This window comes from Neophocaena asiaeorientalis, unplaced genomic scaffold, assembly GCF_003031525.2.
Source record: "Neophocaena asiaeorientalis asiaeorientalis breed wild unplaced genomic scaffold, Neophocaena_asiaeorientalis_V1.1 scaffold57, whole genome shotgun sequence".
NCBI lineage: Eukaryota > Metazoa > Chordata > Mammalia > Artiodactyla > Phocoenidae > Neophocaena > Neophocaena asiaeorientalis.
The window spans coordinates 6,796,969-6,811,804 of record NW_020172731.1 but is presented as its reverse complement, the minus strand read 5'-3'; the positions used below and the strand labels follow the sequence as shown (position 1 = coordinate 6,811,804).

General features: G+C 36.8%; 1 protein-coding gene across 1 annotated transcript in view; it reads right to left on the bottom strand.

Annotated features, from left to right (window-relative positions):
• The window catches only part of NDUFS4 (NADH:ubiquinone oxidoreductase subunit S4), a 119,561-nt gene that overhangs the window by 63,094 nt on the left and 41,631 nt on the right, over positions 1-14,836 (bottom strand). Inside the window, exon 2 of the mRNA XM_024740342.1 lies at positions 5,077-5,155. Within this exon, the coding sequence (XP_024596110.1) occupies positions 5,077-5,155 (79 nt within the window). The remainder of the gene's footprint in view (positions 1-5,076; positions 5,156-14,836) is intronic.

The window sequence follows — 14,836 nt, the reverse complement described above, 5'->3', positions numbered from 1 at the left end:
TGTGGTGCACAGGCCTCTCACTGCAGTGGCTTCTCATTGCGGAGGACAGGCTCTAGGCGCGTGGGCTCAGTAGTTGTGGCATGCGGGCTCAGTAGTTGTGGAGCACGGACTTAGTTGCTTGGCGGCATGTGGGATCTTCCCAGGCCAGGGATCGAATCCGTGTCCCCCGCATTGGCAGGCAGATTCTTAACCACTGTGCCACCAGAGAAGCCCAAGGGCAGATCTTGAACCAATGGACATTATTTATAAAGAAACAGCTTAGCACCAAATTAAGAAACAACCTTTTCCCTTTAAAAAAACTGACGAACAGTAAAACCCACCCTTTATAGTGTACAGTTCTGGTTTTTTCTAACAAATGCATCACAAAAAATATCGGTTTTGACAAAAAAATCAACACGACTATCAAGATATAGAACAGTTCTCCATCACCCCCTAAAATTTTCTAATGCCCATTATAGTTAATTCCTCCTCCCACATCCAATCCTGAAAACCACTCATCAGTTTTTTGTTCCTAGAGTTTTGCCTGTTCTAAAATGTCAAATGAATGAAATCACACAGTATGTACGTAGCCTTGGAGTCTGGCTTCTTATTAGCATAAAGCATGCTAATAAGCATGCTAATAAGAAGCATGTTCGTTCCTAATCAGTGTGCAGAAATCCACTGACAGAGTGTTTCCAGTTACTGGAATTATTAATAAAGCTATTAAAAATATTTACATGCAGGATTTTGTGTAAACATAGATTTCATTTCACTTCGGTAAATATTCAGAAGTGAGACTACTGGATTATATGATAAGCATATGTTTATAAAAAACTGCCACACTATTTTCCAAAATAGTTGTACCATTTTGCATTCCTATGAGAGTTCTAGTAGCTCTGCATCCTTGCTAGCATTTGGTATGGTCAGTTTTTTTAAGCCATTCAAATAAGTGTGTTGTGGGAGCTCACTGTAGTTTTAATATGCAATTTCATAATCACTAATGATGTTAAGCATCTTTTCATGCGTTTATTTCCCATCTGAGTATCTTCTGGGTAAAGTGTATGCTCATTTTTATTTAAGTTAATATCTTATTATTTAGTTATAAGTGATTTATTTTCAGATACATTTCCTTTATCAGATAACATGTTTGTCAAATATTTTCTCCCAATCTATGGCTTGTCTTTTCATTCTTTTAACAATGTCTTTCAAAGCAATTTGAAAGAAAATTTTATTTGTGAGCAAGTCCAACCTCATAATTTTTTAAAAAATAAATTATGCTTTGGTGTTATAGCTAAAAACTATTTATCCAAACCAAAGTTACAAAGATTTTCTCCTACATTTTCTTCTACAAGTTTTACAATTTTCAGTTTTATATTTCAGACTATGAGTTTACATCTAGGGCTTTGAGTTAATTCTTAAGTATAGTGCAAGGTATGAATGAAGTTTTTTGTTGTTTTTTGGTTTTTTGCATTTGGATATACAATTATTCCATCTTCATTTGTTTTGTGTATTTTTTTGATATATTTTTTTTAATTTTATTTATTTATTTTTGGCTGTGTTGGGTCTTCGTTTCTGTGCGAGGGCTTTCTCTAGTTGCAGCGAGCAGGGGCCACTCTTCATCGCGATCCACGGGCCTCTCACTATCGCGGCCTCTCTTGTTGCAGAGCACAGGCTCCAGATGCGCAGACTCAGTAGTTGTGGCGCACAGGCCCAGTTGCTCCGCGGCATGTGGGATCTTCCTAGACCAAGGCTCAAACCCGTGTCCCCTACATTGGCAGGCAGATTCTCAACCACTGCGCCACCAGGGAAGCCCCTTCATTTGTTTTAAAGACTATTTTTTTCTACATAAGAAACACCATTCTAATAATTATGACTGATCAGTGACATAAAGAGCAGCCTCAAAAGAAATGAGAATCAGCTGGAAATTTTTAAAACAGAAGTTTAAGAACCAGTTGTTCAGTCCAATAAAAAAAAGGGCAGAACATTAAATTATCCTTCCAACTCTCACTCTATGAAGTCCCGAGAGGAGCATGTCTTAGGGAAGACTTACAGGTCTTCTTCCCTCATGTTCTCAACCCTCACCCTCCAGCAGTTCAGCTTTTATCTAGTTTATTACTAACTGAATTCCCACATCAGATTTCTCCTGAATAAAATGTTAAACAATTTTTTAGATGAAAAACAACCTGATGAAGTAATATAACTAGGTAACATCTAAAGTTATCCTTTGGTTTTAAATTCCTAAGATCCATTTTCTAAAACTAGAATAACCACTGAAATTGGTCCCCAACTAAGTTTAGTCCATATGCTTAATCACTGGGCTTTAATAGGTATACCTGTATTAATTTTTAAAATATATAACAGTGTTCAATAGAAATCATAATAGCTAGTTCCCTTACCTTCCAATTAAGATCCAAGCTTCTATCCAATTTCAGATACAAATATAACAGTAGTCTATAACAGTAGTGTTGAGTAATTAATAAAAATGGTATACTAAGTTAACAAATAGGTTTACCGTATATAATAGTGACATTAAAATGCTGTTTCCACATCTCCTTTTAAAACACGCATGAGGATTTACTTCACATTTTGAAATATTTTTATCATTAATGTTGATATATACATTTTTAGAATCACTTTTTGTTCAAAATGCAAGCATAATCAATTCCAATTGCTCAATATTTCTGGAAGTACCCTTCAGCCCCTGGTCTTGTCATTATGCTACTTATTAAACTCTCCATCCAACAGTGTGTAGGAACAAGACGACATGAAACCCCTACTGGCATTATGTTACCTATCTGATTACTTAATACTTTCATTTTAATATAAAACTAAATGAATGGCAAAAACTTAGGTTTGAAAATTACCTATGGGTTTCAGTTATCCATATTAAGTATCACTTCAAGAACTATGAATAAGGCTTCCCTGGTGGCGCAGTGGTTGAGGGTCCGCCTGCCGATGCGGGGGACGTGGGTTCGTGCCCCAGTCCAGGGGGATCCCGCGTGCCGCGGAGCGGCTGGACCCGTGGACCATGGCTGCTGGGCCTGCGCGTCCAGAGCCTGTGCTCCGCAATGGGAGAGGCCACAGCAGTGAGAGGCCCGTGTACCACACACACAAAAAAAAGAACTATGAATAATTATACATAAGACTTCAACTGATTTCAACTGGAATATCACACTGACATTTTGACTACTATACTTCAAGAAAGACATAACAAAGCTAGGGAAAATCTAAAAAGGGCAACAAAATTCATTAAAACTATACAACTGATTTTAGGGGATATCATTAAAAACACAAAATTCAAAGCAGTCTGTATACCTCTCTGGTATGCTTCATAGCACCTTTTTAGAGCAATAGATTGCTCTCTGACTTATTCATTTTGCAAACTGAATAGAAAGAAAAGAACTTACAAGTGCTACTAACAAACTCTCTAAAATTTGAAACTTTATTATAGAGAGTAAACCTCATAATACTGGAACAAGAAAGTAATCTCTTGGGGCTTAAAAGAGATGGTCATTGGAAAAGGTAAAATAATAGTACCTTCATTAATTAATGAACATGTGGCATGTGTAAATCCTCCTCTCACACACACACCTGTCTCATTTCTCTTATACTTGACTAAGCAAGTGACATTTGGTTTTTTTGTTTGGTTTTTTGGGGGGGTTTTAGGCTGAGCCACGTGGCATGCAAGATCTTAGTTCCCCAACCAGGGACAGAACCTGGGCCCTCTGCAGTAGAAGCATGGAGTCCTAACCACTGGACCATCAAGGAACTCCCAGCAAGTGACATCTGATTAACACTTGATGAACAGGTAGATGGTACCTGGATGAAGAGCTAGGGAATTGGTAAAAAGCAGCTGGGCATAATTAACTGAAATCTGAATGCCCTGAAGCAGGAAAGAAGAACAGCAAGTTCCAGGCTTGCTGTGGTTGAAGCACAGAGTGTAAAAGACAGAGGCACAAGATAAACTTAGAAAGATAGGAGTTAAATCACACAAGACCTCAAAGGCCATGATAGGATTTTAATGTTTACTCTCAGGTCAGTAAAAAACACCAAAGGATTTTACACAAAAGGATGACACAACCAGCATTTTAAAAAGACTATTCTGGTTATCTGTGGAAAGTGAATTAGAGGAAGATTAAAGTATCTATGGAGATCAATTAAGAAACAGGGCAGCAATCTAGGTGAAAAATGATGGTAGCCTTGACTAGGATGATGGCAAGGTCAGGAGGCAGATCTAAGAGATAATTTAAAGACAAAACCAAGCAGTCTTAGGCATAACCAGCCTTCCAAATTGTCTGTACTTGTCTATTTATTTATCTATTTATATCTTTAATGGTGCAAACAGAAACTTAAGTGTGACCCATTATTTAAATTATGTTTACAGGTTCAAAATTAAGTGACAAAAGAATGTACAATTAGAAAGGGAGTAGTCAAGAAACATACCCGTATATCTGATAATTGTAAACCAGATATAAAATGAAAAGCATGTTTATATGATTACACATTTTTACTAGAAGTCTTAGAAACTTTACAAAATTTATGCCATTGTACAATATAGGTATAAATAACAAGTTGCATCTAAAGTAACACCACACACTGAAAAATTCTATAAGTGACGATGACCAAAATTCTATCTGCTGCTGATTAACAGAAGAACCTTACTCATGTATTGTTAGTTGTAATCTCTCATGCATAATGCAGAAATAGGATGTGTGTGTGTACACACACATATATACACAAGTAAAAATTACAATAATTGGCTCCAGAAAAACCCAATATACTTAATTTTAGATAGTACTGGTAAGTTCTTACAACTTAAATAGGAGTGTAACTGAGAAAATTAAAAATAATATATTCATTATAAAAATATTGATTCCTACTTATAAATGCCACAAAAATGGAAGCCTTTTGTAATTTTAATGTTTGTATATATTTGTGTAAAATGCTTAACACAAATTATCTTTTTGTAATGATTATTTCTTCTTAAAATTTATATACACTTTTCCTAGAAGAACCCAGAACACCATCTGAAAAATCTGTTGTACAAAAATAACCCTGAAGGCAGAATCCTAGCAGTGTATAGTAGAGAATTCTTACCAATTTTTCATCAACCGTTATGAGTTGCGTGTCTCGAGTTTGGTCCTGTGCCAACCTCCATGTGGAAGTGCTCAGCGACCTGCAGTGAAAGACTTTAAGTTAAAAAGTGATCCATGCAATGAGAAAAGAGAGGCAGACAAATCTTACAGAAACCAGCTACTTTAACAGTATCTGTCTTATAAAACAAAAAGAATAGAAAGAAATAGAAGAGGGCACAAAAATCCTTTTTCTCCCCAATTAGTTCTGTCTGCTGAGTTTCTGGCAGACTCTCACTTGACAGTTCACAACAGGCTGTACTTTATGGCAGTCTATAGGCTCTCTGTCATAGAAGGGCCGCCAGTGACAAGAACTGTTCTGCTCTCTATGAATGCACACTGGCTAGTTTGTCATTACAAGGAAGAAAAATGCAAAGCTATATCAACACTTCTGGAATGCTGATTCCTAAATGATGGCATCAGAAAGAAAAAGAAAAATCTCCATCATATTCTTAATGGACTAAAGTAAAAGTTGTAGAATTTAATTACATAATGTTAACAAAAAGTTCCTTCACTCTAATTTCAAAACAAAAGTTTAAATAGGAATGATTTGCATCATTTAAACCAATGTTATTGGTTTAATCCTGTGACCCATTCACAGAATTGAATAAAGTCTGAATAGCTGAAATAGAAATATTAAGTCAGAAATAAAATCAGCACAGAATCTAACTCCTTTGTATTAGCATGGTCCCACTCTCACCCCAAGGAAATTATGAAAAGCTAACAGATTTTTTTTATTTCATGTACACACTGTAGTTTATACTAATGAATGCAATAGCCATCGATGATTGTGACAATTTAGTATTTTAGAATTTTCCAAAATATTAAACCATCCTATGTAGATTTCTCTTTAGAAAGTAAGTTAGTATACACAATTGACTTGAGTTTCCAAACCAATTGAATATAGAGTATTCAATTCTTTTATTTAATGCAATATAATCACCAATAATTCATGTAAAACTTCATGCCAAATGTTCAACTTTCAACAGCTACATTGTACACAGCTTTATAGAAAATCTACCTACTAATAACATAAAGATAACTCATAATACAAAAGGCTTTGTTTCATGAACATATATTTTTTAAAAATATCAATTATTTCCCCTAATTAATACAATTCATTATCACTATAAATACCTTGCTCAGAAATATATCCACACAAAATACACCTACATGGATATTATTTTAAATTATTTATACAAACAGTTAAAATATATGTTCTAGTTGTTATAATACTAAAGAAGTATAATTAAGTACCTTTTAAAATCTATTTACTCTGGAAATCACTAACAGCAATAATATAACAATAAGAACATTTTGAGTATTTATAAATAAATCCATATATTGCAAGAAAAAAGTGAGGCAATGATAAGGGAACTCAGGAAAACTTGAAATATTAGAAGTATTAGAAAATGCAGGGACTTCCCTTGTGGCCCAGTGGGTAAGAATCTGCCTTCCAATGCAGAGGACGCGGCTTCAATCCCTGGTCGGGGAACTAAGATCCCACATACCGCAGGGCAACTAAGCCCACACACCACAACTACTGAGCCCACGTGCTCTAGAGCCAGTGGGCCACAACTACTGAGTTCACACACCACAACTAGAGAGCCCACGCACAACTACTGAGCCTGCGTGCTCTAGAGCCCCCATGCCACACACACAGACCACGCTTGCTCTAGAGCCAGTGGGCCACAACTACTGAGTTCACACACCACAACTAGAGAGCCCACGCACCACAACTACTGAGCCTGTGTGCTCTAGAGCCCCCATGCCACACACACAGACCACGTACCACAACAAAAGATCCCTCATGCCACAACTAAGACCTGACACAGCCAAGTAAATTAAATAAATATTTTAAAAGGAAAAGAAAATATAGCTATATTTCAAGAAAATGGAACTACCTAATTCCTCTAATGAATAGAAGTGTTAGATCAAAATAGTGGAAATTAGATTAAAACTCTGTAATCCACAAACTGTGTAATTTAAAATTATACAGTAGGTTTGATTGATTTAAACAATTTTCTTTTAAATTGTATGCTAAAATCTTATTGTACATTAGCTGTAACCCAAAGTAAATTTTTTAAAATGTTAAAGTATATATACTTTAATGGTAGATATATTTTAATAATTTTAGATTGATCTCCAACTAATCATAAGAATGAAGCTGTATGTCATTTTCTGTAAACAGATAACTATTATAAACAAATACACAGATGAAAAATTATGCTTATATTTTTATCAGCCTGTATGTAAAAGGCAACACAATAAAAGACAAAAGATGTTAAGTAAAATAATATTACCAGAAAAGTTAAAAATAAAAATAGGGCTTCCCTGGTGGCGCAGTGGTTGGGAATCTGCCTGCCAATGCAGGGGACATGGGTTCGAGCCCTGGTCTGGGAAGATCCCACATGCTGCGGAGCGGCTGGGCCTGTGAGCCATGGCCACTGAGCCTGCGCGTCCAGAGCCTGTGCTCCACAATGGGAGAGGCCACAACAGTGAGAGGCCCGCGCGCCGCAACTGGAGAAAACCCACGCACAGAAATGAAGACCTAACACAGCCAAATAAATAAATAAATAAATAATTTTTAAAAATAAAATAAAAAATTTTTGTAAGAAAAAGATAGGCTAGAATGCAAAGAAATTATAAGTAGAAATTCTTATTTATTATTTGGAACAATATATTCACATATAATTTATTTCAGAAAAATTTGCCTAAAAAACACACAATGTATATATGTATATGTATATATATGGGTTATATATATTAAGTCATGTGCCAAGTAGCTACTCCTGAAACACAGAGACAGCAATTCTTAAAAAACAAACCTCAGATGTGGAGAAAAATTTTCCTCCAATTCTAGATAGTTAAGGTAGCAACAGAGATCTACAGTCAATTACGAACACAGCATTTAATTAATTATACCTACAAAATATAATCTACAGTTAATTTTAGATTAAATATGAACTATATAGCAAATATCTTTTTGTTTATTAGCCTGTAAAGAACACCACAACAGTGAAGTGGAAGAAGTAAAGAAAATATTTTTAGTCATATTAGAGTATAAAAACGTTACTAAACAAAATATAAAACCTAGAAAGCATAAAGTAAAAAATGACAGAAGCTACTACAAAAAAACTTCTAAACCAAAATACGATAAATTAAGAATAAGACAGGTAGGGCTTCCCTGGTGGCGCAGTGGTTGAGAGTCTGCCTGCCGATGCAGGGGACACGGGTTCGTGCCCCGGTCCGGGAAGATCCCACATGCCACAGAGCGGCTGGGCCCGTGAGCCATGGCCGCTGAGCCTGCGCATCCGGAGCCTATGCTCCGCAACGGGAGAGGCCACAACAGTGAGAGGCCCACGTACCACAAAAAAAAAAAAAAAAAAAAAAAAAAAAAAGAATAAGGTAACAAACAAGGAATCTTTACAACACAAAACAGTAAAGGATCAATATCCAAAATAGGTAGGGAATTCTCTGGCGGTCCAATGGTTAGGATTCAGTGCTTTCACGGCTGGGGTCTCAGGTTTTATCCCACAAGCTGCGCAACAGGGCTAAAAAAAAAAAAGTAAAAGAGCTCCTACAAATTGGTACATAGGAATAATGAGTTTCAAAGGAGGGAGTCAAACAAGAAAAAAACAACCCAATTACAAATGGGAAAAGAATTTGAAGCCACATTTATCTAAAGATCTACAAATAACCAATAAGCACATGAAAAGATGCTCAACATTACTTATCACTAGGGAAATGCAAGTCAAACCTACAATGAGATATCACTTCATACCCATTAGGATGGTTGGGAAAAAATAAGCATTGGTGCAATATGGAGAAATTGGAACCCTTCTGCATTGCTGGTGGGAATGTAAAATGCAGTTGCTGTGGAAAACAGTATGGCAATTCCTAAAAAAACTAAACAGAATTAACACGTGATCCAGCAATTCCACTTATGGGTACATACCCAAAATAACTGAAAGGAGGGACTCAAACAGATATTTGTAATATTCATAGCAGCATTATTAGCAACAGCCAACAGTCAAATATTAATAATCATATTTTATTGGGCCATGTATCATAATACTAGGAAGTTAAGTGTACATACAGAAATGACTAATGTGTAATGATTAGTAAATAAATGGTAATTTTATCTTGCTATTTAGTTCCCCTTTTTTTTTGGGCTGCATTGGGTCTTAGTTGGAACACACGGGATCTTCACTGATGCGTGCAGGATCTTTTGTCTCCACGCACGGGCTCGTCGTTATGGCACACAGGCTTCTCTCTAGTTGTGGTGCGCGGGTTTTCTCTTGTCTAGTTGCAGTGTGCAGGCTCCAGGGCGCATGGGCTCTGTAGTTTGCAGCACGTGGGCTCTCTCATTGAGGTGCATGAGCTCAGTAGTTGTGGCGCGCGAGCTTAGTTGCCCTGTGGCATGTGGGATCTTAATTCCCAGACCAGGGATCAAACCCATGTCCCCTGCATTAGAAGGTGGATTCTTTACCACTGGACCACCAGGGAAGTCCCTAGTACCCATTTTTGAGAAACTTAGAAATTTTGTTTGCTTCATGAACTTGCCTTGCTATCCACCCACTTGTTTTAACTGGTCTGTTCACATTTCCAAGTTTCTTAAGTGTCAATCTTAATTCTGAGCCCAAAGGGCTGTGACTGTTACTAATCAATTATTATTAGAGTATACAAACAATTTATTCTATTTAGTTTTTTTGTATAAGTTTCCTGTAAGACAATGAGGTATCCTGGAAATGGATATTAAGAGATATTATTTCTAACTCTGAATTTTACTACTTACTGTTGTGTCTATGAGCAAATCACTTAACGTCTCCGCATCTCGATTTCATTTTTGTAAATGTGTAAAATGAGGACTTGTTCCTCTCTTTTTTTTCTACTGAAGAGTCTATGTGATTCTAATAAGTGGAACTGATTATAGTTCTAGTTTGTTTTAATAATCCCCTATGAAAATGCTATGGAATAACTATTCAACTCATAATCTGATTTTCTTTAAAAATCTAAGGAGTTACAACTTTCAAAAGCATATACACATTTGTTTATCCATTAATTTCATGATGAACATTTGGGTTGTTTCTGCTAAAGATATTCACGTGCAGTTTTTGTGAGGACATAAGTTTGCAACTCTTTGGGTAAATACCTAGGAACACAACTCATGGCTTATATGTTAAGACTATGCTTAGCTTTGTAAAAAACTGCCACACTGTCTCCCAAAGTGGATGTTCCATTTTGCATTCCCACCAGCAATAAATGAGTCTTCCTGTTCTCTTCATTCTCACAAGTGTTTGGTGTTGTCAGTTTCTTGGATTTTACCTATTTTAATAGGTGTGTAGTGGCATCTCATTGTTTTAATTTTCAATTCCCTAATGACATATGATGTTGAGGCACCTTTTCATATGCTTATTTTCCATTTACATATCTTCTTTAGTGAGGTATCTGTTCAGATCTTTCGCCTATTTTTAAATTGAATTCTTTTTCCTTATTGTTGAATTTTGAATTCTTTGTAGATTGTAGATAAAAATTATTTATCAGATGTGTTTCGCAAATATTGTCTCCAACTCTGTGCTTTTCTTTCTCTTAAAGTGTCTTTCAAAGAGCAGAAGCTTTTAATTTTAATGAAGTCCAACTCATCTATGTTTTTCTTTCATGGATGGTGTTTTTGATGTTGTATCTAAAAACTCAGCCCCAAACCAAGGTACCTAGATTGTCTCTTATGTTATGTTCTAGAAGTTTGATAGTTTTGCTTCTTACATTTAGATCCATGATCCATTTTGAGTTAATTTTCGTGAAAGGTGTAAGGTCAATGTGTAGATTCTTTTTTTTTTTTGGCATGTGGTTATGTTCCAGTTCCACTTATTAAAAAGATTATCTTTTCTCCACTGGATTGCCTTTGCTCCTCCCTCCAAGATCAGTTACCTATCTTTGACTAGTCTATTTCTGGACTATCAATTCTACCCATTGATTTATTTGCTGATCACTGTGTTGATTATTGCAGTTGTATACTAAATCTTGAAGTCAGTTAGTGTCAGTCCTCTTTGTTATCCTTCTTCACTATTATATTGAATATTTTGGGTCTTTTGCCTTCCAGTATATAATCAGTTTCTTGACATCCACAAAGTAGCTTGCTGGGGTTTTGATTGGAACTGTGCTGAATCTATACATCAAGTTGGGAGGAAATGACATTTTAACAATATTGAATCTTCCTATCCATGTATATTTATTAGGATCTTCTTTGATTTTTTTCATCAAAGTTTTGTGGTTTTCTACATAGACGTCTTACAAATACTTTTTTTTTTTTTTGCGGTACGCGGGCCTCTCACTGCTGTGGCCTCTCCCGTTGCGGAGCACAGGCTCCGGACGCGCAGGCCCAGCGGCCATGGCTCACGGGCCCAGCCGCTCCGCGGCATGTGGGATCCTCCCGGACCGGGGCACGAACCCGTGTCCCCTGCATCGGCAGGCGGACTCTCAACCACTGCGCCACCAGGGAAGCCCCAAATACTTTTTTAATACTTCAAAATATACTCTTCAAAAAGTCTTAATGGTGAAAAGATAAAAAGAAATCATTTGCACTAAAAATAGTATCTGAATAAGAATCACATTGCTGACTCCAAGTACTAACACTATTCTCCTCCTGAAGCAAAGTAACTTTATCAACTAAGAATAGTAAAACTCCCATATTATTGTAGCAGTTTGAAAACATGGCTCCAAATTCCTTTGACACTCCTCCTTCCCATGAGGGGCTGGAGGTCTATGTTCTCTATTCCTAGAATCTAGTCCTGTGACACCTTGATCAATATAATACGGAAGTGAGGCTATGCGTATTTCCAGGCTCAGACCTTAAAAAACTAACAGTTTCCACTTCTTGTCTCTTAGAACATTGTTTCTTGGGATATTCTCTCTTGGAACCCAGCCACCATGTTGTGAGGAAGTCCAGCCTGCCCCACAAAAACCCATGTGAAGAGGAATCAACAGCCAATACCACTTTGCTAGCCAAGTGGGCAAGCTATTAGACATGAATCCTCTAGCCCAAGTTGAGCCATCCCAGCAGACACCACCTGCAGCAGAGATAAGCTTCCCTGCCAAGCCCTGCCCAAATTTCAGATTTCTGAGTAAAACAAATGACTGTTGCTGTTTCAAGCAAATGAATATTGGGGTACTTTGTGTTCAACTATAGATAACAAAAACATCCTTACAAATAACTGAATATGGTTTTAAAAACATTAAAATTAAACCAGTAACTTCTAGGGACCAGTAATGATCTGCTGGACTTATAGACAAAGTAAAATTCCTAATCCTATAAAAATTATTAATGAATCAATGAATCCTCAGCCTTTTGACTAAAACCAATTATGCCTGTTGTCAATTTACTGCAAACAGAATTAACCCAAATTCACATTAAATCAGAAAGTGTTCAGTTCCATACTAAAACATAAGGAAATATTACTAAAAGTTCTAGCAGAAATAGTAAGATAATAATATATCCATATACTTTGTGCCACAATAACTATCTCAGGCTTAAAATATGTTGATATTTGGGTCAGTCACCTTCAAGTTGATGATCTTAAAGCTCTTCAAAATCTTGAATCTATAGAGAAAATTTAAACTGTCTTCATCATACTGTACTCACTAGATAGAAGCAAGAAAGAATGAATTGTTAACAGAAAAAATAAAAATGGGCCCTGGTGGCACAGCAGTTAAGAATCCACCTGCCAATGCAGGGGACACGAGTTCAAGTCCTGGTCCGGGAAGATCCCACATGCCATGGAGCAGCTAAGGCCGTGTGCCACAACTACTGAGCCCACGTGCCACAACTACTGAAGCCCATGCACCTAGAGCCCGTGCTCCACAAGAGAAGCTACTATAATGAGAAGCCCTCACACCGCAACAAAGAGCAGCCCCCGCCTGCTGCAACTAGAGAAAGCCCGTGTGCAGCAATGAAGACCCAATGCAGCCTAAATAAATAAATAATTTTTTAAAAAGAAAAAAGATGGGAGGTCAGGAGACCACCTTAATATTCTGGGAAAATATGTAGAGTAAAAGGAAAGGCAAAGATCCTATAAATTTGGTTAATGCAGTGGAAATAACAGTGATGACAGTTTATAATCTATTTACAAATTATTACTTAATTCTAAATCAGATTTATTGCAATAATTTTTAATCTTTACATAAGTACTTAATATTATCTTAAAATGTTCAACTGGTCAAGTCAGTAAAAATTATAATATCCTGCTCATAGATATTTTCCCTTTCTTCTGAGCCAGGTAGAACTTGCAGCAGGATCTTACAGCTGTTGTGCCTCTGGACACAGCTCAAGCCAAAACCTTAAAGTAATCCTTTGAGAGTCATCCAACAGACTAAGGAGATTTGTGCAAGAGGGATAAGAGTAATTATGCTCACATACCAGACTTTGGAATGGAACTGAAGAGTAACAAGGAGGAGAATGTGGGCAAGGTTTCACAGGGTGGTAACAAAGAAACTGGAGGGCATGATGGAAAATGTAAAGGAGAAATATACCCAAGTTTATACCAATAGGATATCAAAATAAATATACATGAGCTTAAAACAAAGAGAATAAGAGATATAGGTGTCATGGTGATGATAATTATATTACAAAACACAACAAATATATGTGAAAAGTTCATATTTAGGAAGGTCAAATCATTGACCTACACTGGCCATTAAAGAATAACTTTACTGGTTTGGAACGCCTCAAAGGAAGGAATTGAGTTGCTGTACTTTATCATGTCTTGTAAATAATTGGAAGCTAATTTACCATAAGGATGTCAGTTTTTAGAAGATTTTTTTTTTTTTTTTAAATTTATTTTTATTTTTTTTGCGGTACGCGGGCCTCTCACTGTTGTGGCTTCTCCCGTTGCGGAGCACAGGCTCCGGACGCGCAGGCTCAGCGGCCATGGCTCACGGGCCCAGCTGCTCCGCGGCATGTGGGATCTTCCCGGACCGGGGCACGATCCCGTGTCCCCTGCATCAGCAGGTGGACTCTCAACCACTGCGCCACCAGGGAAGCCCAGATGTCAGTTTTTAATCTACAAATTAAATATAATAATAATAAATTTCCTAGCAGAATTTTTATAAAATTAGATGATCCTTATCAGGAAGAAAAAATTCACAAAAATAACCAAGAAAATTTTGAAAAACAACTACAGGCATATCTCGGAGATATTACAGGTTCAGTTCCAGACTACTGCAATAAAGCAAATATAGCAAAAAAGCAAGTCACAAATGTTTTGGTTTCCCAGAGCATATAATAGTTATATTTATACTACACTGTGATCTATTAAGTGTGTAATAGCATTGTATCTTTTTTTTTAAAAGTACATACCTTTATTTTAAAATAACTTTATTGCTAAAAAATGCAACCATCATCTGAGCCTTCAGCAAATCATAATCTTTTTGCAATAGTAAATCAAAGATCACTGATCAGGCTTCCCTGGTGGCGCAGTGGTTGAGAGTCCGTCTGCCGATGCAGGGCACAGGGGTTCGTGCCCCAGTCCAGGAATATCCCACATGCCGCAGAGCAGCTGGGTCTGTGAGCCATGGCCGCTGAGCCTGCGCATCCGGAGCCTGTGCTCCGCAACAGGAGAGGCCACAACAGTGAGAGGTCCGCATACCGTAAAAAAAAATAAAATAAAATAAAATAAAATAATAAATTTACTTATTTTATTCATTTATTTTTGGCTGCATTGAGTCTT